The following is a 12,394-nucleotide window of genomic DNA, read 5'->3' as shown; positions in this document are numbered from 1 at the left end:
GAACTGCTTTTGTGGCATCTGTCCATTTTTCTATTGGAGCATTTATTTTTCCTGTTGATTCTTAAATGCTCTTTATATATGAAAGATATCAACACTTTTTAAATTATGTTAATTAGCTTTATACAGTCCAGTACTTTCTTTCAATACTGATTTTTTTGGCAAAGTAATTTAAAAAACTTTTAAATCAAATCTGTCAATTGCTTATTTTATACTTTGCATACATGTTATGTTTTAAAGGTCCTTTTTCAGCCCCATCAATATAAAACATATTTTCCCATATTTTCGTAAAGTTCTGGCTTTACTACTTATATACCATGTCACTTATTTGTGCATTTCCTCATCTGTAAAATGCAAGCAGAGAGTACCTACCTTATTTATTCCATAAACCATTACTGAGCACCTACTAAAGTGCTACCTGACACTTGGTAGTAGCCAGGAATATAGCAATGAATGAGAGGGACCAAAACCCCTAAACTAGTAGGGTTTACCTTCTGGTACCCACATTTATTTATAGGCTTATTAGAGGAAATGATACATGTAAAAACCTATTTGCCATTCTGGTTTGCTGGATCCTGCAATTTTGTGCCTTATTCTGTACTCTCTCTACCTAGAATGTACTTTCTCTTTTCAACTGAACCCCTTTCCATCCATTAAAGCATGGGTCTCTCCACAACAAAAGTTTCCATGTAATTCTGGTCACCCCTGAATTTATTCCTTTCCTCCTAGCTCTCCCCTCCTTACTAGCAGGCAAGCTTTCCAAAGGCAGTGGCCAGGACACCTTCACCTCTGGGTCCTTCCCTTGTCTGGCTCAGGGACTTGCCCCTTACTAGGTCCCCTATTGGGAATTTGTCAGTGTTAATATTGACAAAGGGACCTACTCAAAAATACCTTCTTTACACAGTCTATCAGAGAATGTGAATAATTAGCTAAACATATAATTGCCCATTGTGATCCATGTAAAGAAAGAAAGAAAATAACAGGGCATGTGGCAGGGTTCTACATGTACAAAGGCTGTCGAGTGGGAAGCATCATGAAAAATTCGAGGAGCTAAAAGAAGACCAGTGTGGCTTAAGGGAGAGGAGTGGCAGTGAAGGGTGGTGTAAGATGAGGTGGGTGAGGTGAGGAAGCCATCTCAGGTAGGCCTTGCAAGTCAGGGTGGAGGTGTGGCCTTCATTGTGAGAGCAACAGGAAGCTTGGCTGGTTTTAGAAAGAGGAGTGACACATCTGGAACAGAATCATCAGAGCTGGGTTCAAGGCTCAATGCCACTAATTTCCTGGCTCGAAACCTGCATAAGTCACTGAGCCTTAGTTCCTTAGTCACTGGGTAGAAATAACTGCCCCTCCACCACCTCCTTTGACTAGAGGCTCCTAGGAGACACACAGCCAGTTTTACAAACTGTATAGCCCTCAGAATGAAAGAAGCTGCCATTAAGATGCAAATGTCTTCTGAGAGAGCTGAGCCTCTGGGCAGAGAGGAGAGGCCAGTGGAACTGGCGCTGGAGTCTTCAAGATTTCAATCAGGGCTCCCAGGATCTTAGCAAGTTCCATAATCTCTCTGGGCTTCAGTTTCTTTTGTAAAATGAGAACACCACCTGGGTGGTTATGAGGATTCAAAGAATGGACAAATGGAAAGTGCCTATTACATAGTAAGTACTCAAAAATGAAAGTTACAACTATTACTCTTACTACCACTATGGCGACTACTACTTTCCCACAACTAGTCCTCTCCTACTGCAGAGAACTTACAGCAGTAACACAGTTAGAGCAATAACCCCCAAGAGAGTGCTCCTGAAATGGCTGGATTTCCTGCCAAGGGGAAGAGGAGGAGTCCACTTTGGAGAGGGTAAGCAGGCTCCGAGGAATGGGGACTCTGCTGCCTGAACATTCTCTGCAAGAGGACAGAGGGGACTGGAGGCCAAAGAAGTGGAAGAGGAGTCAGAGGGGAGTAGCCATTGTGGCACGGGTAACAACCAGCTATGGTGCCACAGTTAAAATTTCAAGACTTCAATAAAGGATGGTCTAGTCTCTCAAGTTTCCTCTCCTTCTATGCTAAAAGAAGACTGGGAAAAAGAAAAAAAATTCCATCTGCCCTTCCCAGCTCTCTTCCTAACACATGTGCATACATGTGTGCAGGCACATGCATAGAACACACAACACTTGCACATTATCGGTAGTCACCACCTTACAGCGACTGAATGGAATTTTCCTTTTCATGAAGAATGCCAAAAGACTGCTGTAGTCCTAAATTCTTAGAACCACTGGATTTAATCTTTCCAAATGGATAAGCTACTACCGTGCCCTTGGATTGCAAAGCTCAGCTTTTTCTGTTTTCAGTTTTGTTTCCAATTTTAGCTTTTCCAATCACTGGAGTTGGCATGGTTTGAATAAATTGCAGTGTTGGTATAAATATTAGCTGGTTTTGCTGGACTAGCTAAGGCAACCACCAAAAAGTTGTATTTGTCTAATGAAAATTGCAAGGTAAGGGTCTTATTTTCTTGCTAATTGTGGGTATGCGCATTAAGCCCTTTTAGGATAGCAAATACTTGTTCTACAGGTGAACAATTGTCTACCTCAGTGATCTCTTAAGTTTCTAAATGACTGGGTAGTTGAAGAAAACTTAATAAATATTTAGTGAAGGCAAATGATATGCTCTTAACCATCTAGTTTCAAATTTAATTTGAAGCCTATCTGTTCTGTGTTTCAAATATCCTGTTTCTAGTCTTGATTCTTCCATAACCAGCTATGTGATCCTGGAAGTACCTTAACTCTTGATCTGAAAAATAAATATGGTGTCTAAATGTTTCAACAATGTCAGCGACATGAAAGACAAGGAAGAGGTAAGGAACTGTTCCAGATGAATGATAGCTAAATGCAATATGTGATCTGGAGCTGGATCCCCACACAGTGAGAAGGAAAAGCAATAAAAGACATGATTGGATTGATCGACAAAATTGGAACATGGAAGGTAGATTGCTACATTTCCTGCAATTGATAACTGTATTGTGATTATGTAAGAAAATAAATGTCCTTCTTCTTAGGAAATACACACTGAAGTATTCAGGGCACAACGAATTATTTAATTGATGTTTACAACTTGTAAATGGTTCAGAAACAAATATGTATATTCATACATACGTCTGGTGGGGAAGTAGAGAGAGAAGGAATGACAAAGTAAATGGGGCAAAATGCTAACCAGTAAACAGTATATCTAGGGGTTCTCTGTAGTATACTAGAAATTTCTTTGTAAGCTTAAAATTATTTCTAAAATTGGGAGGCTGAGGCAGGCGGACCACAAGGTCAAGAGATCGAGACCATCCTGGCCAACATGGTGAAACCCTGTTTCTACTAAAAATACAAAAATTAGCTGGGTGTGGTGGCGTGCACCTGTAGTCCCAGCAACTCGGTAGGCTGAGGCAGGAGAATCGCTTGAACCCGGGAAGCAGAGGTTGCAGTGAGCTAAGATCACGCCACTGTACTCCAGCCGGGCAACAGAGCGAGACTCTGTCTCGGAAAAAAAAAAAAAAAAAAAATTCTAAATAAATGAATTCATGAATAAAAGGATTGGACTAGATTATAAATAAGGTTCCTTATTCTAGGATTCTATGGTCTAGAGAGGGGTGATTATTGTAGCTGTTCTTCACGAACTCAAAAATAGCATAAAGAAGGTATCAAGCATATGGGCAGGATGGGAGAGCTCTCCTGAGGGCCCCTGTGGAGCGAGACAGTGACATATGTGGTAGAACAGGAACAGGTAGTCTCCTTCATCGGGGTGCAACTGGAAAGTCTAGTTCTGAGATACATATCTGCAGTGGTGGCTCAAGGGAGTGGCCCAGCTTCAACAGAGTCTTTCTTGCCTTGTACCTTCCTTTTCTTTGCTGGCTGTGCAAACGGCACTAAGCTGACCATGGTGCCATCAGAACCGATGCTCTGCCCTCTGGTTCTCATTTAGGACCAAGGCTTCAGGCCTTCAGAGGAAAAGAAGGGTCCATCATTCCCTCATCCCGGGTCCCCATTGATGAACATCAGCTAAGAGCACTGTTGGGTGCTTTCAGCTTTGTCTTTCTCTGTTTTTTAAAACTCTCCTTTCTCTATTAGCCATTCCAAGTATTTACATGGTCTCATTGTCAATAATATTCCCTTTCACATGTGGACTTCCCAGGGTACCATTTTTCTACACTTGTAAGAGCTGGATCATCAAACGCTGAAATCTGAAGTCCAGTGAACCAGTGGTGAGGGAGAAACCTTACAAGCATTTGCATCCTTGGAAGTGAGGGAGCTAGGTGTTTCAGTATTATTTGCAGTTGAAAATGTTTTGTATTTTTCTTTTTGAGACATCTGAGAAACACAGGTCAATGTGAATAGTCTTCAAACATGTGAAACAGGGGTAGACACAAAGATCTCTCTGCTGCCATGATGCACTCCTGAAAGGCATAAGCTGGGTCCCACTCCTCTTGTACTGTTTGTAACACCCAGCTGGGATGAGTTCAAGAAATGAAGCAACAAGCCACCCTGCTCCCTGTACATTCAGCTGTGACAGACGCTGAACTGGCAGGTTGCAAAACCAGCAAAGCAGGGCACGCACACCTTGCCTTCAGGTAGACCTACCTGGGTGGAACCACGACCTGCTCTTGTTATTTGTGGAGGAAAACTGTTAGTAGTCAGAGGAAGTGGTTTGCCTGGCCTTAGAAAGGTCTTTCTAGCCTAATAACTCTCTGTGGGTATTTAGATAATGCTCAAGAAGATAGATACATCCAATAATTCCAAACTAGAGAAATCATTTTTAAGAACAATAGATGGGAATACAGTGTGAAAAACATCTGCCTGCAATTTAAATGGTTTTGAACAGGAATGCAAACAGATGGAGTTACCAGGCAATTAAATTAAAACAATTTGACCAGTTTGCTTTCGAATTTCTGAATAACGTTAATGAAACAATGCTTAGAAAACCAACGTAACTAACTCTTGCAGACGCTGACTGAGAATGGGACAAGATCCTCAGAAATAGAAGAGCATAGTGGCTGGACATGAAAGGGAGACTCGTCAGGAGAATACGCAAATGTGCTTGAGGCTGGGGAAAATCAGAGAAAAGTCAAAGAAAGGGCAAGGGAAATGTATACACTTCAGCTCTTCTTCTGAAGGCTTCCAGACAAATCTCAGATGAGCACAACCCCAGTTAGCCTTTGCCCCACCCTACCGTGTATATCACCACAGTGTGTGCAACAAAAGCAGCTGGAAAGAAGATCAGAGCAACTAGATTGCAAACTGCCTCCCAGAGTGCCTCTAAAATGTCTGAATGGTGAAATAGGTTAGTTAAGCCACCTCCAATGATACCTATGATCTGCACATTGCTTGGTCCATAGTAAAATCCCAGTACATTTGGATAGAATAAAGCATCCTCAAAAAATGAATCTACAGAGTTATAAGTTTTAGACAGAGGGTTGGAGCCAAGCTAATAACAAGGAACTAAATTTTCCCCTTTGAATCCATGAAGATGATTGTGCTGGTGGCAAGTTCGTGCTGGTGGGAAGACCATTTAAACTAGAGCAGTACACTGCACCTGAAAGAAGCTCCCTCCCTGATTGACACGCTTCTTCAGAGACCATTGAAAATTGATCTGCCAAACTTCCAATGGCTTGGTGAGGTTTTTCTCAACTTTCCAAACAATGAGAATCAGTCAACGTCAGTACAGAAATATTTTTACCAGGAAAAAGTTTTTGTTGTTGTTTTGTTTTTTAACTTTTTTTTTTTTTTTTTTTTTGAGACGGAGTCTCGCTCTGTCGCCCATGCTGGAGTGCAGTGGCGCAGTCTCGGCTCACTGCAAGCTCCGCCTCCCGGGTTCACGCCATTCTCCCGTCTCAGCCTCTCCGAGTAGCTGGGACTACAGGCGCCCACCACCACGCCCGGCTAATTTTTTTTTTTTGTAGTTTTAGTAGAGACGGGGTTTCACCATGGTCTCGATCTCCTGACCTCGTGATCCGCCCGCCTCGGCCTCCCAAAGTGCTGGGATTACAAGCGTGAGCCACCGCGCCCGGCCAACTTTTTTTTTTTTTGAGATGGAGTTTCACTCTTGTAGAGTGGAGTGCAATAGTACAATCTCGGCTCGCTGCAACCTCCACCTCCCGGGTTCAGGTGATTCTCCTGTCCCAGCCTCCTGAGTAGCTGGGATTACTGGCACCCACCATCACACCCAGCTAATTTTTGTATTTTTAGTAGAGATGGGGTTTCACCATGTTGACCAGGCTGGTCTCGAACTCCTGACCTTGGGTGATCCTCCTGCCTTGGCCTCCCAAAATGCTGGGATTACAGGCATGAGCTACCGTGCCTGGCCTGTTTCATTTTGTTTTACAGTCAAGTCTGTTCATATTAGTTTATTTGCAACCCAACTCCTTGAAGACAGCAAATAGAAGTACTGGCTGCCCTCTCCAATGGGCAAGTGAATTCAGTATAAAGATCAAGAAAATGCCAAATACATGTAACTTAATTCTCCCGGAAAACCAGAAATGCTGGCATGAGAATGAGTTCTTAAATCTAGGGTTTTTAAAGACAATGGTGTGTGGGAAATAGTGCACTACCTCGACAATCACTGAGCACTACCATGTTGCTCAATTGTTTATGGGTAAGTAAGCTTGCTTGTTTATTTTGAGACATCATGGGATAGTCTTAGGTGAATGTTCTCCATTGCTAAATCAAAAGCCAACCATGGCAGCAATATTGCAGAAGCTTCTCAGAGAGTTCCCTGGACCGACAGCTTCCATGGTGTGTGCTTTTAAAAAAATCTGCAAATTCTTTGAAACTGCTCCCATCAAGAAATGGAGTCTAGTTTTCCTTCCCTTGAATATGAGTCAGATTTAGAGACCTGGTTCCAATGAAAAATACAAGGTTGGAAATGACATGATGTGACTACTGAGGCTGTTTATGAAAACAGATGCAGCGTCTCTCTAGCACTCTATTGATATGCTCACCCTTGAAATGCAGGTGCCATGCGATGAGGAGGCCAAGGCCAAGTAGAAGGGCTGAAGTCCCAGCCAACAAGCACAAGCAACATCAGCCAGCTGATTTTCTTATCTCCCTTCCTTCCTTCCTTCCTTCCTTCCTTCCTTCCTTCCTTCCTTCCTTCCTTCCTTCCTCCCTTCCTTCCTTCCTCCCTTCCTTTCCTTCCCTCCTTCCTTTCCTTCCCTCCCTCCCTTTTCTTTCTTTCTCTCTCTCTCTCTCTCTCTCCCCTCTCTCTTTCTTTCTCTCTTTCTTTCTTTCTTGGTGGAGCCTTGCTCTGTTCCCCAGGCTGGAGGGCAGTGGCACAATCTCGGCTCACTGCAACCTCCGTCTCCCAGGTTCAAACAATTTTCCTGCCTCAGGCTCCTGAGTGGCTGGGATTATAGGCATGTGCCACCACACTCGGCTAATTTTTCTGTATTTTTAGTAAAGATGGGGTTTCACCATGTTGGGCAGGTTGGTCTCGAACTCCTGACCTCGGGTGATCCACCCGCCTCAGCCTCCCAAAGTACTGAGATATAGGCGCGGGCCACCACACCGAGCCTGACTTTGTATATATGACTTCAACCATGTGTTGAGGACTCTAGACACTATGTGACTGCCCAGCTGCCATATAACTGTAACCACACAAGAGACCCTAAGTGAAAATCATCTAGCCAAGGCCAATCAACTCCTAGAACCGTGAGAAATAATAATAATAATCAATAAATGTTGTTGTCTTAAGACAGAGGTCTGCAAACTATGGCCTGTGGGTAAAATCTGGCCTGCAACCTGGGCTGTTTTCGTACAGCCCATGAGCTAAGTAAGTATGGCTTGGTACTTTTTTAAAGGACTATAAGACAAAACAAAATGAAGAAAAACTTGCAAAAAAGATCATATGTGGCCCTCAAAGCCTACAATATATATTCTCCGGCCTTTTAAAGAAAAAGTTTGCCCACTGCTGTCTTAAGCCACTAGACTTTCAGATGCTTTGTCATACAGCAACAGGCAATTGGAACATGTAGTGCCTTTGGGACACAAGGAGAACTGAGGGGCAAATGCTGGATTGATAGTGTCATGAAAGTCACACTGAAAAGCTTTGCCCAACTGTCATCGGCAAGTCAATATTATTCTATCAATAATTGCTATCATACTCTCTCTCTCTTTCTTTCTCTCTCTCTCTCTCTCTCTCTCTCTCTCTCTCTCTCTCTATATATATATATATATATATATATATATATATATATAATTTTTTTTTTTTTTAAAGACAGGGTCTCACTATGTTGCCCAGACTGAACTCGAACTCCTGGGCTTAAGTGACCCCCCCCATCTCAGGCTCCTGAGTAGCTGGGACTATAGGCATGCACCACCATGCCCAGCTATTACTAAAATTTCACAAACACACTTGCTCAGTCAAAGTAAAAGTGATGGTAATGATTTATCAACCAAGGAAAATATCTGAGACATTTATTTTAGATTTGATTCTAGTTTAACTTCCGATTCTGAGATACTCATTAATATGTTTAATTATAGTAGGTAGCATTTACTGATTCTTTACTGAGTACCAGACATTGTTCTAAACTATAGAAACTACTTAAGCCTCATGCCGACCCTTATTTCCATTTTACATATGAGAAAACTGAGGCACAGAGAGGTGGTCTAACCTGTTCAAGATCACAAAGGTCATAAGTGTGGAGTCAGGATTTAAATCCAGGATGGACTCTTGCATGTAGCAGCTTAACCACTACACTCTGTTGTTCCTCTCCAGAAAATGCCTAATACACATGGTCTAAAGAATGCACCTGGCTTCCAGGAAAGGGCATTGACCTCTCTGGCTGGATTTCCCTGGATTCTACACTTAAGAATGAGGCCTGGAACTTGAGTCTCCATTCATTTCCCCTGGATCTAGGCTCTTCAATAGTGCTAAGTCTTCTGTTTGGAGGATCCGAAGTTCCCAGACTAGCCCCAAATTATTGTTGGTTAAAAGCTGTTCCTTCCAAACCATCTAAGTCTTCCCCGCATGTTACTCTGGTTTCTGTCAATCAACATGTGGAACATTATGCTTCCCAAGGAAATGATTGTCATGGGAGATGCAATATATGCTTTTCATTGCCAGTCTGTGGCTAAACAAAATCGACAGATTGATCGAGAGCCAATCATATCAAAAGGATACTCAAACCATTATTAGAACCAGTGGTCACAGAGAATGAAATAAACAAGTATCAGTTTTCCTTATCTGGGAAGTGGAAGTGATAATACCCATCCTTACGAGTTATTGTGTAGACGAGAGCCAAGACATGGAAAGGACCTAATCCAGTGTCTGGCATTCAAGTAATGGCTATAATTATTGTAACACAGAACATGCCTCTCTTTTAGAGAACTGGTGATTGGACAGTAACTTTTCATTGAGTGACTGGAAAAGCTGTTAATCACAAAGAAAGGTCTACATTCATGAAACAAGACAGAGTAAGAGCTGCTGCTTGCCCATCGGGTCACACATTTTCCATCTCCCGTTGCAATAAGCCTTTTCCACACTGTGAAGTGCTGTTTTAATTATTTATAAAAATGGCTCCATCACATTCTTTTCTCCAACTTCACCTGACACAAATACCTGGAGACCCATGTATGGAAAGGGCAATGCCCTGATGGTAACCATGTGCTGAGGCCACCTCTGCACACTGACCAAAGGCAGGGCACATCACCTGTCTACTCACCAGAAAGGAAAAACAACGAGGCGGCTGATGAAAAATATGGCAGAGAAGATGAAAAACAGGGTGTTACAGGTCTGCGTCCATCCAGCATAAGAAAACATCTTAGCAGACTGCGAACAAAGAAAGAAGCCACAGATAAAGTGACACTAGCATACATTTTTAAAGTGAAATTTATAAATGAAATGATATGAGGTCTGGGATTTGCTTCAAAACAATCTGGGTGGAAGGCAGGGGATACAGGTGGGGCAATAGATTAAACAAGACTGGCCATATTGATAACTGCTAAAGCTGATGGGTCCATTATACGATTCCCTTTATCTTATCATACGTTTGACATTTTCCATAATATAATGTTTTTAAAAAATATATTTAAATGCCTTAATACTACTCGTGTCTTTCGAAAACACTTTAAGTTAGCATAAGCAATTTTAGCATGCACTTCATGTGGGCATTTATTTCACATCTCCATTTAACTGGAGGAGAACTGGAATGAAGAAAGGCTGGGACAAGCGGGGAATCCTGAGCTGGGCTGGGGATGCTGCAATCAAGGAGGCTACTTCAAGGCAGATGAGGGAAGAGGCAAAGTTGGGAGACAGCTCTCAGGGCCCCGAACTGGTTGAAATAAAGTTTCAAGCATTTGATCTTTCCTAATTCTTTTATGCTAGTCTATACTGCTCATATTATCTGTGTTGAATAGAAAGAACTGCAGAAAGGGTTGCTGAGTGTGGTAGAAGACAGTTAATTAATAAGTGCTCTCTAGTGCATTATCCAGCAGTGTCCAAGGCTGAAGAGGGAAGTTTCTGGTGGGAATAGGGAGTGGGAGTCCAGGAGCAGGTGGTGGGAGGAGTTGCTGGGGCACAGATCATTCTTCTAGGGAACGTGGCTTAGACTTCGGCAGTTTCAGAACCAACTTCATCCCAGAGGCTCAGGGCCCTTCCAGAGCAAGAGAGGCAACACATTTACATTCTGGGAAGGGTTCACATGGCATCTTTCATATTTTGCCATACTACCAAGGTGTAAGAATATGGCCTGACTGTGGGTTTGGCAGAAGGCCCCCAGGGAACAGCTTCAGTTGCTGACATAGAGAGGCTGGTGTGCCTGTTGGGTGGGAGACGGGTGTGGGGAGAAAGGCCCAAATTCGGAGTGACTGTAACGGAGTGGGAAGCTGGTGGAAGGATCAGAGGCTAGCTAGGTGGGAAGTGAGGGATGTGCACAGGCATGGGAGAGGATCCCTGTGAGTCCATTTGTGAGGGTGAAGTAGCACACTTTTGGGCAAAACATACACAGAACATATTCTGGATTGTGTAATGATGAAATGGTAGACAGCAGCCCCTTTGCTTGCTAAGTATCGGTCAGGATATTGGGTCCTGGATCCAAACTTGACCATGTGGAAACTTAGAGGATCAGGAAGATGCATGAAGAAGGCAAAAAAGGTCACTTACGAGTGAGAATGGTAAATGTGAAGGCTGTGTTTTCTCCAAAAGAAAGGGCTAAGAAATGACTCCAGTGTCTTGAGAAATATGAAAGATGAATAGGCACCATCTCAAGGAAGCCAGGGGCAAAAGTTATGCCATGTCTGGGTTCAGTTAGAACTTGACTGAGAAAACAAACCCTAAAATGCACTATTCAAGTCAGCCGTGGGCTGTGCACCCTGGGAGAACATCACAAATAGGCCCCTGCCACCACTTAATATTTTGTATACCACTGGCTGATGGGAGGTACCAGCCTTGCTCATTGAACCTCACATCAGATCATGACTTGTGAATCGAGAATGGTTCTCAATCATTAGCAACATGAAGCTGTTCTTAAAGTTTGCCCATGAGGGAACCTCTAAGATTGGGCAGTTCATTTTTCTTCTTCTTCTTCTTTTTAACCTAAGGACCTCAGAACGTTTTCAGGTAGTAATGAGCTAAACTTCATCATATACCCCAACGGACAGATATGACTTCTCATGTTACAGCTGGGGCTAGAAAACAAAACAATAAGTGATTTGTCCAAGTCACTTAGGGAATAATGTCACATCAATGAAAGGGTGGGGAGGGTGGCAGGGCAACCCCGTGTTTATTCCCAGGGTGAACATCTAACTCCCCTTTAATAACACAACGAAACTGTTTTTACAATGGACACATAACAAAGGCAATTGAATATGAGGGTTTAGAAGCAACAGAGTAGTATAAAATTCTTAAGTCAGGGCCAATGTGGTTTTAATTTTCTGTCAGGATTACTGAGATATGATCAGAGAAGGACGTAATTACACCAGCGAGGGCTGCACCCAGAGAGCGCCATGCAGAAAAAAACGGCACAGTCCTTCTCCTGCTAAGCCATTTGTTGCCCTGAAACACATATAATAATCTTGACCTTTAGAATGGGATTTACATGTCTAATTATGATTCCATACAGGGTAGAAACAAAATTCTGTACACAAGGGATATTTTAACAGTGGCTACTTGCTCTGAAATGGCTGCAAATGACTTCTGGTGACTTCTACAACAGGGTTTGGTAAATTACAGTCCAGCCCATGAGCTAAAGCCAATCAGCCCTTAAGAATGATTTTCACATTTTTAAAAGGGTATTTAAAAAAGCAAAAAACAAAAAACAAAGAAGAATATGTGACAGAGATCATATGCGGCCCACAAAACTAAATTTACTATCTGGCCCTTTGCCAAGAAGTTTGCTAAACCCCAACCTAGAAGAATAAGATTCTATTAAATTTA

General features: G+C 42.6%; 1 protein-coding gene across 2 annotated transcripts in view; it reads right to left on the bottom strand.

The window, feature by feature from the left end:
* CERS3 (ceramide synthase 3) overlaps positions 1-12,394 on the bottom strand; it is a 138,886-nt gene that overhangs the window by 54,143 nt on the left and 72,349 nt on the right. For both annotated transcript variants that reach the window (XR_008657561.2, XM_055277068.2), the window contains exon 11: positions 9,684-9,790. Coding sequence is in view for 1 of the 2 variants with exons in the window: in XM_055277068.2 (XP_055133043.1) it covers positions 9,684-9,790 (107 nt within the window). In the remaining variant the exon portion in view is untranslated. The remainder of the gene's footprint in view (positions 1-9,683; positions 9,791-12,394) is intronic.

Source organism: Symphalangus syndactylus, chromosome 5, assembly GCF_028878055.3.
Source record: "Symphalangus syndactylus isolate Jambi chromosome 5, NHGRI_mSymSyn1-v2.1_pri, whole genome shotgun sequence".
Taxonomy (NCBI): domain Eukaryota; kingdom Metazoa; phylum Chordata; class Mammalia; order Primates; family Hylobatidae; genus Symphalangus; species Symphalangus syndactylus.
Note: the sequence above shows the minus strand (reverse complement) of the source record. Positions and strands in the feature narration are given on the sequence as shown.